A 16986-nucleotide genomic window follows, 5' to 3' on the forward strand; every position below is an offset into this window, starting at 1 on the left:
TCTTAAATATCGTATCTCTTATATAATAGGTGGAAGCAAAGACAAACAAGTAAGGTTGAGTCTTGTTGATGTGGAAGATGATCATCTTGATGCTGAAAATTATGGAGTAATTCCAACAACTTTTGATAACGAAAATTTTCTAACCATAGACACTATTAATGATGATAATGATATAGAGTTGGATGATACTAATTATTTTTAGGTTATGTTGTTTTAATTATAAGACTTTTTAAATTGGGATATTTTGACATGTAATGAATTATTATGATTAATTTTAGGTTATATTATTTTTATTTTACTTAGATAAATATATTTTAGTTTTTAAATTTAAATATTGACGTGCACGAAAAGTTTACGCTATTCGCTTCGCTATTTACGCTACGTGATGATAAAATAAAAATGCTATGAACCAACACTACATGATTTAAAATACAGTACAGAGCATACAATAACTAGTGGTTTTTCATATAATCCATTTCATCTTTTAAGAGGAGGAAGTTTCGTAATAATAATTTGAAAAAAAAAAATGATTTAGTTCAATCAATTGAGGAAGCCTAGTTCAACCAAAACCTAAACACTGAAATTTGACAGTTCCATGGACCATTTATTTGTTGGTTCAATTGGTTCTTAAAACATTATTAACGTCGAAGAATGCTTATATCATCACGGCGGTGGACACTCTGCAGAAGCTGTGGGAGGTGCCGAGGTGGCGGCAGAGCACGGCGTGTAGGTGGACTAGGTGCACGTGGACGCCGCGCAACGTCTGGAGCTTGTTCATCTGCCCAGAATTCCGGAGGTGCATCAACGGCGTGAAGAGTGCGAGCTCCTTCACCTTCAGCCCGCACAAGGCGATGCTGGCGGCGCTCGACTACTGCTGCCTATGGGCTGTGGGTTAAGGAGCCACGACGGCTGGTGGAGTCGCTCTCCACCGACGACGCCGAGTACCTGCGCAACGCCGCAACTGAATCGAAGAAGGTGTGGAGGGCTACAAAGAGTCAAAGACTGGCAGATCGCGTTGAGCCGCCATTTCCGGACTCCGAAGCTATGGACGGTGATGCGGAGCTACGGCGTGGCCAAGCTCAGGGACTTCATGAGGCGCCACGTCGGATTGGCGGAAGCGTTCGAGGTTGGTGGCGGATGACGAACGGTTCGAGGTGGTGTGCTTCCGAACGTGACCGCCGGCGTAGACAGCTGGCGGCGGACTAGAGTGGGTCAACGACGTCAACAAACCGTTGCGGAAGGCGGTCAACACGACAGGGAAGGTGTTCAAACAAAATGATCAACGCAGATGATGTCAATCTTATAAAAGTTCCTTTGCATAATGATCTATACTCTGTGTAGTATGATGCATCTTATACCCTTAGTTCATGAGCAAATTTCATTAAAAGATTAGTTACACAATTTAAGGAACTGCAGACAGATGATATAAAAGAATTAACCAGAAAAAAAAAATAAGTTGCACAAGAACATCCTCAATAGATAATAGAGATATAATCTGCGGGTAGGTCTAATTTGCACTCCAAAACAAGCTTTTGAAGCAACAAATTCATCATAAACAAGTGCCAATATAAAGTTGGAACAAGTATGAAACAGCTCATGAAGCCAAAAATTCATCACATACCAAATTTTGATTATTAAAGAAGCAATCTAAGAATATACCAGGCAATCTAAGAATACACCACAAACACTTTAACTTCAATGCCAATTGCCAAACTCTTGAAAAATATAACTTAACAATTATGACTGCCACTGTATCAGAAAAAGTCCAATGTTTTAAAGGAAGCTAAAGATCATATTAAAAAGTTCAGGTCTCCGCAACAATCCATTCAGTCATGCCTGCCAACGCCAACCGAAAAACCAGCCATGCAGGCCTGTAAATAACTACACTAGTTGTAAATGAATGAAAGACTAACAAAGGAAGTAACTTCAAAAGAAGACAATATGATAAATGTCCATTAGTTTAATTCTTCATAATAAAAATAAAAGTGTAGGAGATTCTTGGACATAAAATGATTGTTGGTTGTTCTAGGGTTACTGATAAAGAATAAATATCTTAAAATTTGAGATTATAACAATATTATTCAAAATGAAATGTAACCAAATATGTGCACCCTTTTACAATAAAAATTATTCACATTGATTAGCTCATTGACCAAATGACAATTAATGCTTAGCAATGTCATGTATTGTATTTCAAAAAATATAATGGCCCACTAGATTACTTGTTAAAAAAATGCAAATAAAAAAAAACAAAGTATAGATATTTTAATAATTAATGGAACATATATAGCCTATGATTCTGAAAAAATAAATGGAGTGGCAAAACTGTGTATAAATTAACATGGACTTTGGACAAGCAGCTGACAGATTGCTACAAATTTTCTTTTTAAAGTTAATGTGAATTATTATAATTATTGTTGTTGAATGCACTTGTTTAAAACATCCAAGTTCCAACTGTATATCATAGTAAACAACTAACCACTACATCTAATGTGTTCTAAAACAAGGCTCAAAAGCAAAAAAACAATGATTAAAAAGTTTATCATGACAGTCAATAATAACCAAGAGGAGCATTTCAACTGCCAAATTTACTTTAGGGCACTGGAATGGAAAATGTAAAATGACAGCACTACTTGAAAATAGGAATTTGGCCTTTACATCATGTTGAGGGAGATGCATGAAAATTTTTTTGTACAATTTCATTACAATATATCAACATCTATGGTTTGACTATGAGATAAAGCAATTAAATCAAACATTCATATACAGATAGCGTGAAAAGATATTTGAAAAACATTAGCATACCAGTCCAGGGGGATGAATGATCAACGTTTTCCTTGCCTTTTATTTACAGAGCGGTGTACCAAAAGTTTCTGACTAGGAGTAACATGATCAGCCTATGAAGAGTATAAAGAATATGAGAACTTGGCACTATACGGGCACATTTTGACTAGCATCTTAAAAGCCAATTTAAACAACAAAATGAAAAGACCAAGTAGGCAATGACACAGAAGAATACCCATAAACAATTTCAAAAGAGCTAATGTCAAAAATTGAATTACAAGCTCAACCACTGAGCTTCAAGATTCATTTGACCGAATAGCCTACTACTATGGAAGGAATTTTGTTGATGAATGTTATTCACAGGTAATATTTCCCTTTCACTAAGGTATATACCAAAAATAGAAGGAACCTCATTGCAATTTGCAAGTAACAATAAAATCAATACTGAAAACAAAAACTATGTCTGAATGAAAACCAGTTCAATTGCGTGTAAACCTGCCAAATGTAAATGAATGCTGCACTACATCAGGATAACACTATCAAGAATTAACCTAATATCCTAACAGCAACTCCAATGAAATAGAGCAAAATAACTCCAGCTTATTACACATGCAGTTACTATATTGCCACACATATGGACAATAGCAGCTTCTTGCATGGTGAAGGAATGAATAAGAGGGCAGAGAAATGGGAGGAAAAGGAAATATGATGTGCCATTTATTCTAAACTAATAATATGAGCAAACATCGATTAGTCAAGCAATAGCATGGAGATTGAACATTAACTTGAGCAACTATAATTTTCCTGAAGATGTTGATACCTAACAATGAGATTTTGGTAAATTTCTCAAAATCCGAATAGTTTAATGTAGATGTCATAAATGATATGTAAGATGATAAATCTAGTCAACATAATAGTAGTGAATTATCTCCAGGCAGTTGATGGTGAACGCACTGAAGGAAAAACAAATTTAGGGTAACACAAAATAGCTGGAATATAGTAGCCTTCTACACAGAGCAGGAGCTACTATCTCAGACAACCACCTGCACCAAATGGTGAGCTGCTCATTTGTTGAACTGCTTACAAATGGCTAACATCTGGCAAAATCTTAGGCAATTGGCTAAGTTCCAAAGCATCCACTTTTCTTTATAAGCTGCATAATTTCCATAAGTTATTGCTTGAGGAGTGACAAAGAAGGATACTTGTAGTTGGTTTTTATTTGAAGATGCTCAAAATAAGATAACTTTAGACTATGTATTTATGTGCTTAAACATTTCATAGGAAGAGACATGAATATATTGTTTAGTAGCTTTTCTTCATAGATACAACTAGTTACATATCATCAAAGAATATTTATCTTCTGATTTTCTTTTATTTAGTTATGTAAAGTTGTGATAGAGCAACAAGAATGAAATTACCTCGAAGAGATTTATGGGAAAGAAACTTAGCTTGTCCAAGGGCCATACATGAAAGTGCGATCAAGTGACAACAATAAAAATAAGCTTTGGTTGCTATTGTCTATGAAAGTTGAGCGTGTAGAACTAAAAAGCTTACATCATCTTTCCTGATTTGAGCATTTTATAAATTACCACAACAGATTTTAAGAGATTCTTCTTCTAGGTTCTAGGTATCTACGTATGCACCTATGACTTGTATATTTATTACATGAGAATCTAAGATCTCTTCAATATTTTAAGAGCTTGCATAAGAATATATAACGTGGAGACTCCTATTATACATCCATACATATAAACTCTTCAAAAAGTCACTATGAATGAAGTGTTAGACATTTTGACAAAGTTTGAGCTCATATCTTAAGGCCAAATGGAAAGGGAAATCTCCTAAGGTTATTCCGCATATAGACAAGCTGTGATGTTATGAATCCAAAATGCAATATTGTGAACAGAATAACTCTCCCTCTAAACGATTAATTGTTATGTTTAACCATCTTTTTTCACAACCAGAAGCCCACTTCAAAATCAAAATACTAAACTTTGTCTCACTAAATTTGTGCAGCACTATATTATCATCCCAACTCTATAAGTTTTGGGGTACCATGAGATGATGTATATAGTCAGAAATCCATCATGCTACATGAGTATTCAAAAGGACAGAACTGGGCACAAACTGTAAGAAAGGGATGGGTAACAAGAAAAAGAAATACAAGGGTTTAGAAAGCACAACTAGCAATTTATCCAAATTGGTGAACTCACCTTATACAGAGAAGCAGCAGATTCAGATGGCATCATTTGGTTTGGTAGATGACCAAGAGACTGGAGAGTATCTAGGGCATCCAATGTCCATTCCCAACCACAGGCAACTTCTGAATTGCTCAAAGTGGATCCAATGTCACTGCTACAACCAGCTACAGCTACATTTCCATTAACCCATGGGCAATGGCAGTTGTGATGCTTAAGAGGATCAAACTCTCCATTTTCAACATAATATCCATTTTCTCCATTTGTTGTTCCTGAAGCAACAAAAATACAACAGAGCTTGATGCACTGCAATAAGATAGCCCAATGAAAAGTGATGCAGCCATCAGATCACCAAAAGTTACCATAAGCATAATATTCCAAATAAATTGTGGAGGTTATGAGATTGCCTGAAAGACTCACAATTAAGTGTACTTGCCCGATCTTTTATGAATGCTAGAAAAAACTGAGCAATATTTTTAATACAGCTCTCTAATTCAGCACGAGCCAAACATTTCTTTAATAAGTGAAATAAAACTGAAGGGCACCTATAAAAATCTAAAATTTCCCAATAATAATAGGTAGGTGTGAAATCGAAGTTTGGATCAGTATAATCATTAGTGAGACTACATGAGATCAAGTAACTAATGTCTTGTTTATTCTGAAGAATGGATGAAGAAAAGGAGGGATTGCATGAGAGTCAAGACACTTTCCCTCGTTTACTTAATGCAAAACTAAAGAAAGGATAAATTCCAAATTCATCTACAGATCAAATTTTATCTCATTTTTCATCCACCCAAAATCAAGCAAAAGGAAAAATGAACTTTCCTTCCTCTTGCCGATTCTAACTACCCCAGCTTCTGTCCCAGTTTCATTTCCATGTTCCCAGACCCAAAAACTCAGACAAGTCAGCTCGCCTTTGGTGAACCAACAGTCTGACTCGCAGTGTCCAGGCAAGATCATCGGCTTGTGGTGGCTAGACCAAGCTGTGATCTCATTGCGGCCAGGCGAAACCGCTAGCTGTGGCCTCACAAAGGCTAGACCTAGTCACAAGCTCGCAGCCACTGGGGCTAGCAGCGAGCTCATGGCAGTCTCATAGAGATCAGACTTGGCCACAAGCTGGCAGCAACCTAGCGATTGTCAGGTCTGGCCATGAGCTCACAAGCTTACAGCGACTAGCCAAGCTGCAAGCTCACAGCTTGGCGAGATTCTCCTTCCTTTCCACTCTTCGCCTTTCCCTTCCCACTACTGAACTTTTCCTCCTCTATCCATCTTCTGAAATAAAGAGAGCATAAGACTACAAATTGTGGAGGTTGAGTTTTTCCCTCAAAATTTGTGTCATCATCATATCAAGTATCAGTAAGTTTAGCTTCTATTGTTTATTTTGATTGTAAACACCACAAGCTTATAAAGATCAGCTGCCAAAAGTTAGCAAGGAAGTTATAGACATCAGTAGATATTTTTTTAAAACAAGATTCACATGGAAGGAAAGAACATTGTTATGTAAACTCGTAGTTTGAATTTCATATGTTATATAATTAGGGGTTTCAATCTAAGACTAGTATTAATTTTCTGAGGTGAGTTGAATATTGGAATGGGGTTTAACTAAAATTGATATTGTGTTTACTGAGGCAAAGACTCAACAAAATTCTTAAGATACACAGTTTAAAAGCTAAAAGACAAGTAAAATAAAGCACGTAAGGTACAGATAGACTAAGTTTAGAAACTTCAAGATTTGTAGCACTGCAAGTATAGATGCAACTGCAACCAGCTTTATTAATCCTGGTTGAAAAAAATATCAAGTACAACTCTAAGGTAAAAGGTGAAAAAAGATTAATGAGAGCAAAAAAAACCAACATAAGATACCTATCCCATTTCCAGGAATATTGTCAGATATCATGAGTCCATAATCATCAGTAATTGACACATTGCCCATCTGTGTTACCTCTTCTTTGGATACTTCATAAGCTGAGTATATCATAGCATTGCAAGAAAGTGAAGGATGTGCACTGTTCTCAGGACATATTGTGTGGGAACCATAAACCTTTGAGCCACTATCAGCTCTTCCAACTGATTGAGACATCATCTCCTGGCTATCGCCATGAGGATCTTCTCTAATGACTGGTCCTGGAAGAGACTCATCCACTAATGCAGGTCCTGGGACAGACTCACCAGTTTGTCCCAAATTCTCAGTGACTTCAGCAATGGGTTCAGGATCACCTACAATACTATCTGCCCTATGTACAGAGATATCATTTCCATGAATTTCGGCCTCATGACTTGCACCCATACCAACACTTCCACCACTAATTCCTAGGCTTATCCTATCCCGAGCATAAGCAGTCACAGTTTCAGCATTTACAATTTCTTCCCCTTCGACAGTACTGCTACCCCCAACTTCCCTAGCAACACTTGCAGCAGCATGTTGGATGTATGCATTTTGCTGAATTTGATTACTAGAATCCAAAGCATCATTCATATCGAGATGCCTATGCATGCTAGGAGAAGGAAATTGGACATCTGCAACATCTCCAGGGTAATTTTCAACACTTTCCATGGAATCTTCTTCACCACTATAAACCATGTCCATAGCAATTACAGAGGAAGCACGAGCAGAATCTCTGTGAGATGGGAGTCCAGCACCCATGTCACTCTCTTCTTTAAAGGCGTCAACTCTATTTGCATCAACATCAATATCAAAGCATAAATTTCGACTGGGACCGGCACCAGATGAACCCATCCTGGACAAAGGATGATATGCATCAAAAATATCAAATGCACGAGCCCGTTTGTTAGGCCCCCCTGAGTATTGTGAGTCATCATCAACTTCATCTCCATCTCGGTCAATAACAGTTCCTTCTATACTGTCGGCATGCATAACTCTATCTTGTGGCCTATCAACAGTGCTCCCACCATCCTCCAAGCTACGCTTCCTAGAACTTGGACCACGTGATTCATAAGAAGCAGCCCGATCTCCAACTTCACTTCCAGTAGGCTGGCCAATCATCAAATCCCTTCCCATAGTTCCGTCATCAAAACGTTCAGGCATTATTGGCAATCCAGAATTATGGGATGGCAGTCCTCCTGCCATAGTAAGATTCAAATCTACACCAACTGACTGTGATTTACCATCATCTGCTATTGCAGCTTCATCACGTTCCTCAATATGCTCTTTTTCCATAACATTTGCAGTAGCCGATCCATTGACACCACTAGCAGCACTTGTACCTCGTGTCAATGTTAACTTTTTGCCAGCATCAGGAGTATCAGTATTATTGGCACCAAATCGAGCAGGACGAGGCACTGTACAAAAATCCCAGATTCTGACAGTTGCACCACATAAGCTGCAATCAAGTAAAGGGGACCTTGTGTTGTATTTTGGTTCTTCGATAGAGGCTTTCCCCTTTCCTTTGTCTTTCTTTTTGGAAGCAGTGAATGCATTCTTGCTAAGTACACGAAAATCAGAATGATTGTATTCATCTTCAGCATGATGGACTGAGTGTGCATTCTTAGCAGATTCAGCAGAGTTTTCCTCACAATCTTGAATATTTGGGATCCATCTAGGCTCCCATCCACAGAGACTTATAAGTTTTTGTGCCTATCAAAATTAACAGGAAGAAAGTAAAGTAAATAGAGATAGAAAGTGCATAAGAATACATTAAGTTTGAGTTATGCAATAAGAAATGTTTGAACATTGAACAACTTACATGCAAATGACCACAAGTGTGATAGTCTCGAGATATTTTTCTCGCTGCATTGCTATCAGCTTTACAACCTAATTCCCCAGAAAAAAAACCACTTGGCTGAGCTAAAAACTGATCAATCTGTGTGCTCCTTGTAAGCCTCATAGTCTCAATAGCAGATGAAGCTACCACTGGAAGAGAAGGAAACTGCAAAAGGCCATCACAACGATCTTTATAACCACCAATAATCACTGATGGAGTGGTGGGAGGGAATTGCACTAAACTGTCAGCACAGCAATTTCCTCTCCAAGAACAAGAATCTTTGTGACCCGCATCCAGTTGCTCAGTAAATGCTTCCACAGCCCGGTCAACTAGGACAAACAAAAGATACATGACGTTGAAAGGATCATGTAGTATATAGTAAATGTAGGCTCAACCTGGAAAACTGATAGAAACTACATGTTGCTGTTCATTTTAAGCAATAGTTAAAGACATCAATACAAGTCAAAACCAAAATGCTAATATCAGCAATATATAGCTAGATGCTCGAATCCAGTGTGAATCATTCTGTAATGAAATAAACCAAATTAAATGAAAATCATTCAGTAATTACAAAAGACAAATCAAATTAGCAATGTAAAAAGATGGTAAAAGAAATAGCAGCCAATATGAGTAGATATTATGAAAATTAATAAATACATCTCTCTGATAATTACCTTCTGAGGAAGTCCAAGATGCTGACAGAGTAAAAGTGAGTTGAGCACCACAAGATTCACATTCAATCACGTCTGCATCAACATTAATCCATCCTCTACGTGCACAGAATAGTGAACTTGCACCCTACAGATTTAGCATGAAACATGCTTTATACTGAGTAAAAGAATATCAATGTTTGTTCTTCTATCAGAATATAAAATAATAATAATAATGATTAATATCTTAGCAAGGCAACCTGCTAGGAGAACTAGATGAATTTTAGGGTAGAAAAAGACTGCAAAAAACTCTTTGTATATAAACAACTGACACGTGAAAGTAATGCATATTCCTTCATCTGCAGTTCACAAAAATATTTTATACATGTTTGAAAATTGAATGCTTACAATATGCATAGACAATCATATTAAGTACCCTAAATAGAAATCACAAAATTCACTGCAGGGATAGAGATAAAAGGATAAGAAATTAACAGAGATGAAACTGATTTGAATAGTTCAAATTTAATATCAGTTGTAAACATATAATTTAGCACTAAAGAGAAAGAAATCAACTATCCATTTCAAAATCAGGTCAAGTTAAAAGTAGATTTATTTTTTTGCATATGACAGGTGAATGTGGATGGACATGTCCACATGAACTCAACAGTTTGTTTCTAGCATTTGGAGTGCATTTTCTCATAATCGTGCTTATTTTACTTAACTGCTAGCTAATTTGTTGAAGCATCGAGTTCCAAATAACTTACATGAGCAAAAGAAGCTAATTTATTTGGTACATAAACAACTGACATGTGAATGTAATAAGAAAGAAGCTAATTTCTGCAATAAATGCCAAGCAGGAAACCATGTTGAGGTTGCAAGGAAGAACACAAAAAGACAGACTAACACAAGAAGTTTGCACAGACTCAACAACTAGAAGAAAACCCCACACAAAAGAATAAAAGAGACTTGATTACTAGCCTTTGGTTTTGCAGACCAATTTGAAGGCTTGAATGTGGCAAGACGACGAAGTAGATCTCCCCGTTCCCAGGGTCGGCATGAAGGTTCTGAGGTTCCCAAGGCAGAGCCACAAGCATTTGTGCTCAATGAAGTCCGAGGTGGTTGAGGACCAATACAAGATAAAGATCCAACCTTAGAACCCTGAATGCTACCAAGCCAATCAATGCTGGTTGCATTTGTTGGAGCAGCAGGAGAGGATGCCCCAACAGAACTATAAGAAGTGGCAATATGCTTGAGAAGAAGATAGCTACATTTCACTTATGGAATGCTTGAGATATAAATTGAAAGTTGTTCAATATCCATGTTAAACTAAGTCTATTCAAACAACATTATTGATTAAAATAGAAATGACGATTTTGAAGAACTGATTTATACTGGGAAAAGAAAAATAGGATTAACAATCCTATGAAAACAGAGAGTCAGCCTACAAATGGCTGCTTTAAAGGCACAACAAATAAATTAAGAATGGTTCTGCAAATGGCCACTTTAAAGGAACAAGGAATAGTCTTTAAACTTATAATCACATTGGGTGAGCAATGCACCATTTGAATCTCTCCCAAACCTAAGCAACAGGTTCTTCAAGCTCAAAATAATCTGCATACTCCTTCCTAACCAAGACATAATTGTTCCCACAAGCAAGTTTTGAATAAGTTAGAATATGCCAAGGCTCTTCAGAGGATGTTTTATGTTTATCAAAATTCCCTTTCCCTTTCATATATAACACTAGTTTATGACAACTATAAAAAATATAATTATTTCCACAAAGCATGTGATGTTGCTACAGGACATCTTCTTGTACAGAACATCTATTGTCAGCAATTGTTAATGATAGCTGTTGTAATACTTGTGAATGTTGTCTCCACAACCTTGATATAAGAGAAATCCTTATCTCAACTCAGTAAAGATTGACAAAACATAAATTGCCTAAATTCCTAAGACAAATTATTTGTACAAGGAAGAATCCAAGAATCAAACTCAGCACAAGATGCAGAATGACCAAACTAAACAAGTAGCTAAACTGCTAAAGAATGAATACAAACTTAGCTACTGGTAATCAATCCCTCAAGGTTTGGCAGAAAAAATAATATATAAACAGTTTTGTCCTATTAAATGGTGCGGCTAAATTCCAGAAAGTCCAAAGAATCTACAATTACTTTCGGGATAGTTTGTATACTGCACAAGATTAGTAATGGACTGATTAGCACAATGTTCATACAAAAAGATATAATCAATCAAACTAATTGATGGACTGCACACATATCAAAATGAGTACCAATTGAGTTTGAATAAACTACGTCCGTGTAGAATGATCAGCATCTTACATGATTTCACAATTATTAGTACATTAATGAAAACATAATTCATGTTTTAAAAATTGGAGAAATGATAATCCCAAGAGTTCACTAGAAATGAGATTGAAGGCTACTTCGTAGGAGTGGAAACATATCAAAAATGTTAAAACATAAACATTTCTTTTTTGCTTTGCCATTTCACCCTGGAGAAGCCTCTAAGTTAACCTTGTGGAATCCATGTGTCATTAAGATCTCATGGTTGATTTGAACTTCAAATTGCATCTTTGAATGAAAGCCACTAAGGAACAAATTCATCTCTTGATAAGAAGAATGCTTAGGAAATAGCATTTCAATTTGTCATCAGCTTCAACTTAGCATAGTTTGACAAATCTACAGAGGTCTCCTCTTCTGAAATTATAGAAGTGATGTGAGTTGACATTTTATTTTCTGATTTAGATATTTTTTCTTCCTTAAATAGCAACAGAGTGAAAATAGCACTTTACCAGTTAAAAGACCTTATTGATTTTTTACTTGCAGTTGCACCCTTACTATTTTCCATACCACAGAATCATTGTCTCCTTAAACCAAAATATATTAGCAGTATACCAAGCGGCTGTTTTAGTCAAACTTTGCAACATGACCGCCTAGCAAAGTATACGTCAACATTACTGATTTGGGATTCTTAAACTTCAACAGCACGAACAACAAAGCAATGCAAAGAGAACAACAAACCTATGCATTCTCTTTGATTGTAGAAGGAAAATTAGCAATCTAAATGAGCCAACATTGACCTAATCAGTTTCAATTTGGAGCTTTGGCTCGAAGAAGAAGCCAAAATTTGGGGTTTCAGCCATGGGAAGCGTCCTAGTGGTTCAAATCGGAGAGTAATTGCAGAAGAAAACAAAAAAAGAAGACAAGACCGAAGATCAATCTGTGAAACCCTAGATAAAGAGAGAGAACGAGAAAGGTGAGGGAGGAGGAGATCACCTCGCGGCTGGTGTCGGAGGTGGAGAAGAAGACCTAGCGAGCGCAACAACGTCCGCCGTCCCAGAGCTAATCACCTCCTCCCGCATCCCGCCTCTCTCTCTCTCTCTCTCTCTCTCTCTCTATGTTAGAAAAAGAAAACGGAAAATAAAATAAAAAAGTCGCATCAGCTCGCTCCATTCAAGCGGCCTTATATAGCGAACGAAACCGAGATGGGATCGGATCACGGAGCCACGGTTATTCCTCGCCTTCGGATGAATAGATGAACGGTAGGGATGAACGAAGCGATGGGCGCCGAGATGGGATCCGATCAATTCCCGTCGGCCCATTTTTTTCGTCCGCTCAATTTGTTTGCCCGTTCGATTTTCCCTCCTTCCTAGTGTCCATCCTTTTACATTCCCATCGGATTAATTTTCCATCCGCTCGGTTATCTTTTTTCACATGAATTATTTTCATGAACCATTTTTTTATTCTTTTTTGTTTCTTTTTTCCCCCTTATGTACCTTTTCCTCTTATTTGTTTACTTTATCTCTACCTTCTTCTTTGTTCTGGTTGTTTACTTTATTTCATTCTTTTTATTTTCCTTTTTTTGATTACTTTATTTCTTCCATTTTATTTTTCTTCTTATTTTGTCGACTTCATTCCTTTCATTTTTTTTGTTTATGTTTACTTCTTCGTCTCTTCCTTTTTTTTTATTTTCTTTCTTTCCATTTTTCATTTTTTTCTTTCTTTGTCGAAGCTGAATTAATTTATCTGTTTGTTAGTTTTAGATGTTTTCAGTTTACATTGTCCTTGTTTCTTAAAATTGAAATACTTCTATGTTTTTTGAATTGCCATGAAAATATGCAACTGTTGAAGCAGCACCAGCCATTCCCACCGTACTCTAATGTCTAGGAATCACAATTACTTCCTTTACAATAATATAACATAAAATAATTAATGGCATAAACCATCTTCTCACATCTATAACTAGAATTGTTTATGGGGGCAACAACAATCTAATAACTTCCCCTTCTCGTTGGACTACCATATTAAACTTTTTCAAACTATTGATGTAACAGAAACCAAATTGGCCCAATTTAAAGAAACACACATTTAAACAAACAAACAAAAAAATCACTAAACTGCTCATCTTTATTAGCTAATTTTAGCTTCTTTGAGGCATACAAATTGTAAGTCAAATTATCTTGGTCTTACCGCACTTACAATGCAGAATGTTCTGTTTGTCCCTGCAGAAACCGAAGAATTTGGCGAATGGAGATTGATGTATCATTTTCAGCCTTGGTGCACAATCTTGCCATAACAAGTAAACTTCCAAGTTCTTTGGAATCATAATGGTCACCAGGGTCAGTGTCCACAATCTTGTGGATTGAATAGGCAAATTCAGATTCTTGGATCTGATGGACAATTTCGGCTTCATAAAGCAATGATTGCCCAGTGATGAGCTCAAGTAGTAGCATCCCAAACTGAAAAACAAGTCTCCTATTTCTTTGCTCAGAAGTATCTGTCAGAAACTTCAATTCCTATATTAGTACTAGCAATTGCATGGAAGCGCAGCCAAGATATAAGTCTAAGAGCTTGACCTTAAGAAGTGATGTTTGATTCACTTTTGCAGATTAATTCACAATCGGCAAAGCCCGCATCAGATAACTAAAGAAAAGGTTCAATAGTAGCTACTACATGATTATGTTTAGCCAAAAAAAACATTGACTCACATAAGAAATTATCAAATGTGCAAAAGTTTTTTTACCTTGGCAACAAAGTTCTCATCCAAGAATATATTGTTTGAGCTGATGGACACATTGTATATAGGTGGCTCACAAAAATACTGAAGGTACTCCTGCATAATTAGCAGAAGGTAAAATTCTGTTAAGAGTGAAAGTAAACTAGTGATTGAAATCTTCGCTCGTAAATATGGTTATAAAGCATGCCATTTCATCAAAGAAGGCATCATTCAGGTTCTCCAATTCAAGGGTGTTTTCAGTGGGTCTGTTAGAAGTGAGAAAAATCATGAGAGAAATAACAAGCAATGCCTAGAGAGCATATTTACCATGAGGATAATCAAAACATAATCTCACCATGCATGGAGATAATCCTTCAGCCTTCCATTTTCCATATAGTCAAAGACAAGAAACCTAATTAGAAAGATACAGCATGTAATCCAGTACGATGAGCAATTTTCAGTACACAAAGACCTTATCGATTGGTCAAATGCCTTGTTGATCTCCTTGTATGTGAAACTCTTCACAAATGGTACGCCTTCATTAAGAAAAAAGTCATTATCTAGTTGTCTATCGGCATGCATCGACGATTGAATCACCCATCATTTAATATGATGACAAAAGACGAATACGTTCGCCCCCAGCGTCCCGACCAACCCATCTCAAGGCCAACACGAAGCATCTATCATTTAATATGGACCTAATGGAACTATTTACACAGCAATTATCTAATAGGAAATGATCAATGTGACTTAATTTTTCATGCATTCTCATGATAACATAACGTTACTCTAAATCACTTCCTAATAATGCAAACTCAACTAATTTGGATGGGAATAATCATGTTGTAAATTTGTTCTCTCTGAAATTGTATGCCCGCTGAAATTGAAGTGTATAAGAAAGCAAGAGATTCATCAATTATACTGAAACCCTAATAATATCTACTACGTACTCTAAACCTTTACCAACCAATATATTTTAGAAAAAAAAAAGTCCTACAACAAATTCTGTAAACTCTATGGTTTAAAAAGAATATGATGATACCAATTGTTACTTAGCTAACCAACCACTAAATGGAAGTTTGGTGATTTGGTCCACCAACTATGATCAAATATGCAGTAACCAATATTTCAAATTAGGGATAAGCAAAACTTCAGTTAAATCGATCAAATTTAAAATTTTGATTTGATTATTTTATAATTTCAATTTTTTTATAAAAAAAGGTTATATTGATTAATTTGGTTTGGGTTTGATTTTAAAATCTTTCATTCCGTTAAATTGAATAAATCAAAATAAAAAAATGAATTGGTAAAAAAATCATCAATAATGACAGCAATGTTAAATTTTAAAAATCAACACCGCTATTATTTTTCTCACTCCTATGATTTGTTAGATTTTAACAATCAACATCACTATTATTTTTCCCACTCCTATGATCTCTTATTGCTGTTAAAAAATTTAGTTAATTGATTTGGTTAATTAAATTTTCGACTGAATTAATCAATAGTTTATCTGTTCAATTTTTATTGAAAAATTCATCGAGTTAATTTGAAAAAAATCAATTTATCAGTTTCAATTAATTTGGTTTGGTTTTTGTTATAAATTATAAATGAAAAAATAATCAAAAAAGTTTAAATACCTTTTGGATGATTAAAGGGTGCATCTAATGAAGAGGTAGTATGCCTCTTGGGAAAGAATGCTATCTACATCACCCATTTTGAAATGGATGGATGAGATCTAATTGAACCAAGAGGTTCTTATACCCTTTCATATGTATAAATAAAGTCTCTCACATATTCATTCACTCACTTCCTTTCGAGCAAAGCAAGCATTGCATTCTTGCATTGGAGAGTTCAAGAAACTTCCTCGGTTCGGAGGTCTTGCGATGTACAGTGCTGCTATCGCAAGATAAAAGTCGTTGTATCTTGGGAGACGATTGTCGTATTCCGTGAGCACCGTGTACGGGGCAAATTCGTCTTAAAGAGATAGAGTCTAACTCTAGCCTCGACTTAGCCGAAAATGGTGGTATACCATCATTCTGCCTGTACTCAGATTGCATCAGCAATAAAGGACCCAACATTTTTAAGACGAATTTTCTTCGTGCAAACTGATGGCTAGAATCAACGACGTTTCAATCGTCGTTCCAACCGGAGAGAAATCGGAAAAGTTCAACGAAGTCGACTTCAAAAGATGGCAACAAAAGATGATGTTCTACTTGACAACATTAAACCTCATACGATTTTTGCATGAAGACCCGCCAGCCACTACGGAAGGTAATTCCGATAGTAAGGTTGCATGCGATGCATGGGCGCACGGAGATTTCCTGTGCCATAACTACGTTCTCAATGCATTGGACAACGCATTGTATAACGTGTATTGTTCAATAGAAACTGCAAAATCTCCATGGGAGTCACTTGAAAAGAAATACAAAACTGAAAGTGTCAGGTCGAAGAAATTCATCGTCGATCGATTTCTAGATTTCAAAATGATGGATTCCAAGACCGTAACATCTCAAGTCCAAGACATGCTACTGATAATGCATGATCTGTATGCCGAAGGCATGAAGCAAAACGAGTCATTTAAAGTAGCCGCGGTAATCAAGAAACTCCCTCCGT

The 16986-nt window shown here is 36.3% G+C and overlaps 1 protein-coding gene across 4 annotated transcripts; it reads right to left on the reverse strand.

The window, feature by feature from the left end:
• Window positions 1-1597: 1597 nt before the first annotated feature.
• Window positions 1598-12828, reverse strand: LOC121997835. Of its 4 annotated transcripts, none has more exons than XR_006116379.1 (9): window positions 12654-12828; window positions 10336-10585; window positions 9379-9502; window positions 8687-9033; window positions 6846-8577; window positions 4998-5254; window positions 3828-3937; window positions 2806-2897; window positions 1598-1871 (listed from the first exon to the last, which is right to left on the reverse strand). XR_006116379.1 is itself a non-coding variant. In XM_042552472.1 (8 exons), exons 1-7 carry the CDS (start codon window positions 12737-12739, stop codon window positions 2826-2828), a joined length of 2868 nt encoding a protein of 955 aa, XP_042408406.1. In that variant the 5' UTR covers window positions 12740-12827; the 3' UTR covers window positions 1598-1871; window positions 2806-2825. The 4 variants fall into 4 exon arrangements, 2 of the variants coding, with proteins under 2 accessions (XP_042408406.1, XP_042408407.1); XR_006116380.1 differs by having other exon boundaries at window positions 1598-1881; XM_042552472.1 differs by lacking the exon at window positions 3828-3937 and having other exon boundaries at window positions 12654-12827.
• Window positions 12829-16986: the final 4158 nt, after the last annotated feature.

The sequence above is a fragment of the Zingiber officinale genome, chromosome 6A (assembly GCF_018446385.1).
Source record: "Zingiber officinale cultivar Zhangliang chromosome 6A, Zo_v1.1, whole genome shotgun sequence".
In the NCBI taxonomy this organism is placed as follows: Eukaryota; Viridiplantae; Streptophyta; class Magnoliopsida; order Zingiberales; family Zingiberaceae; genus Zingiber; species Zingiber officinale.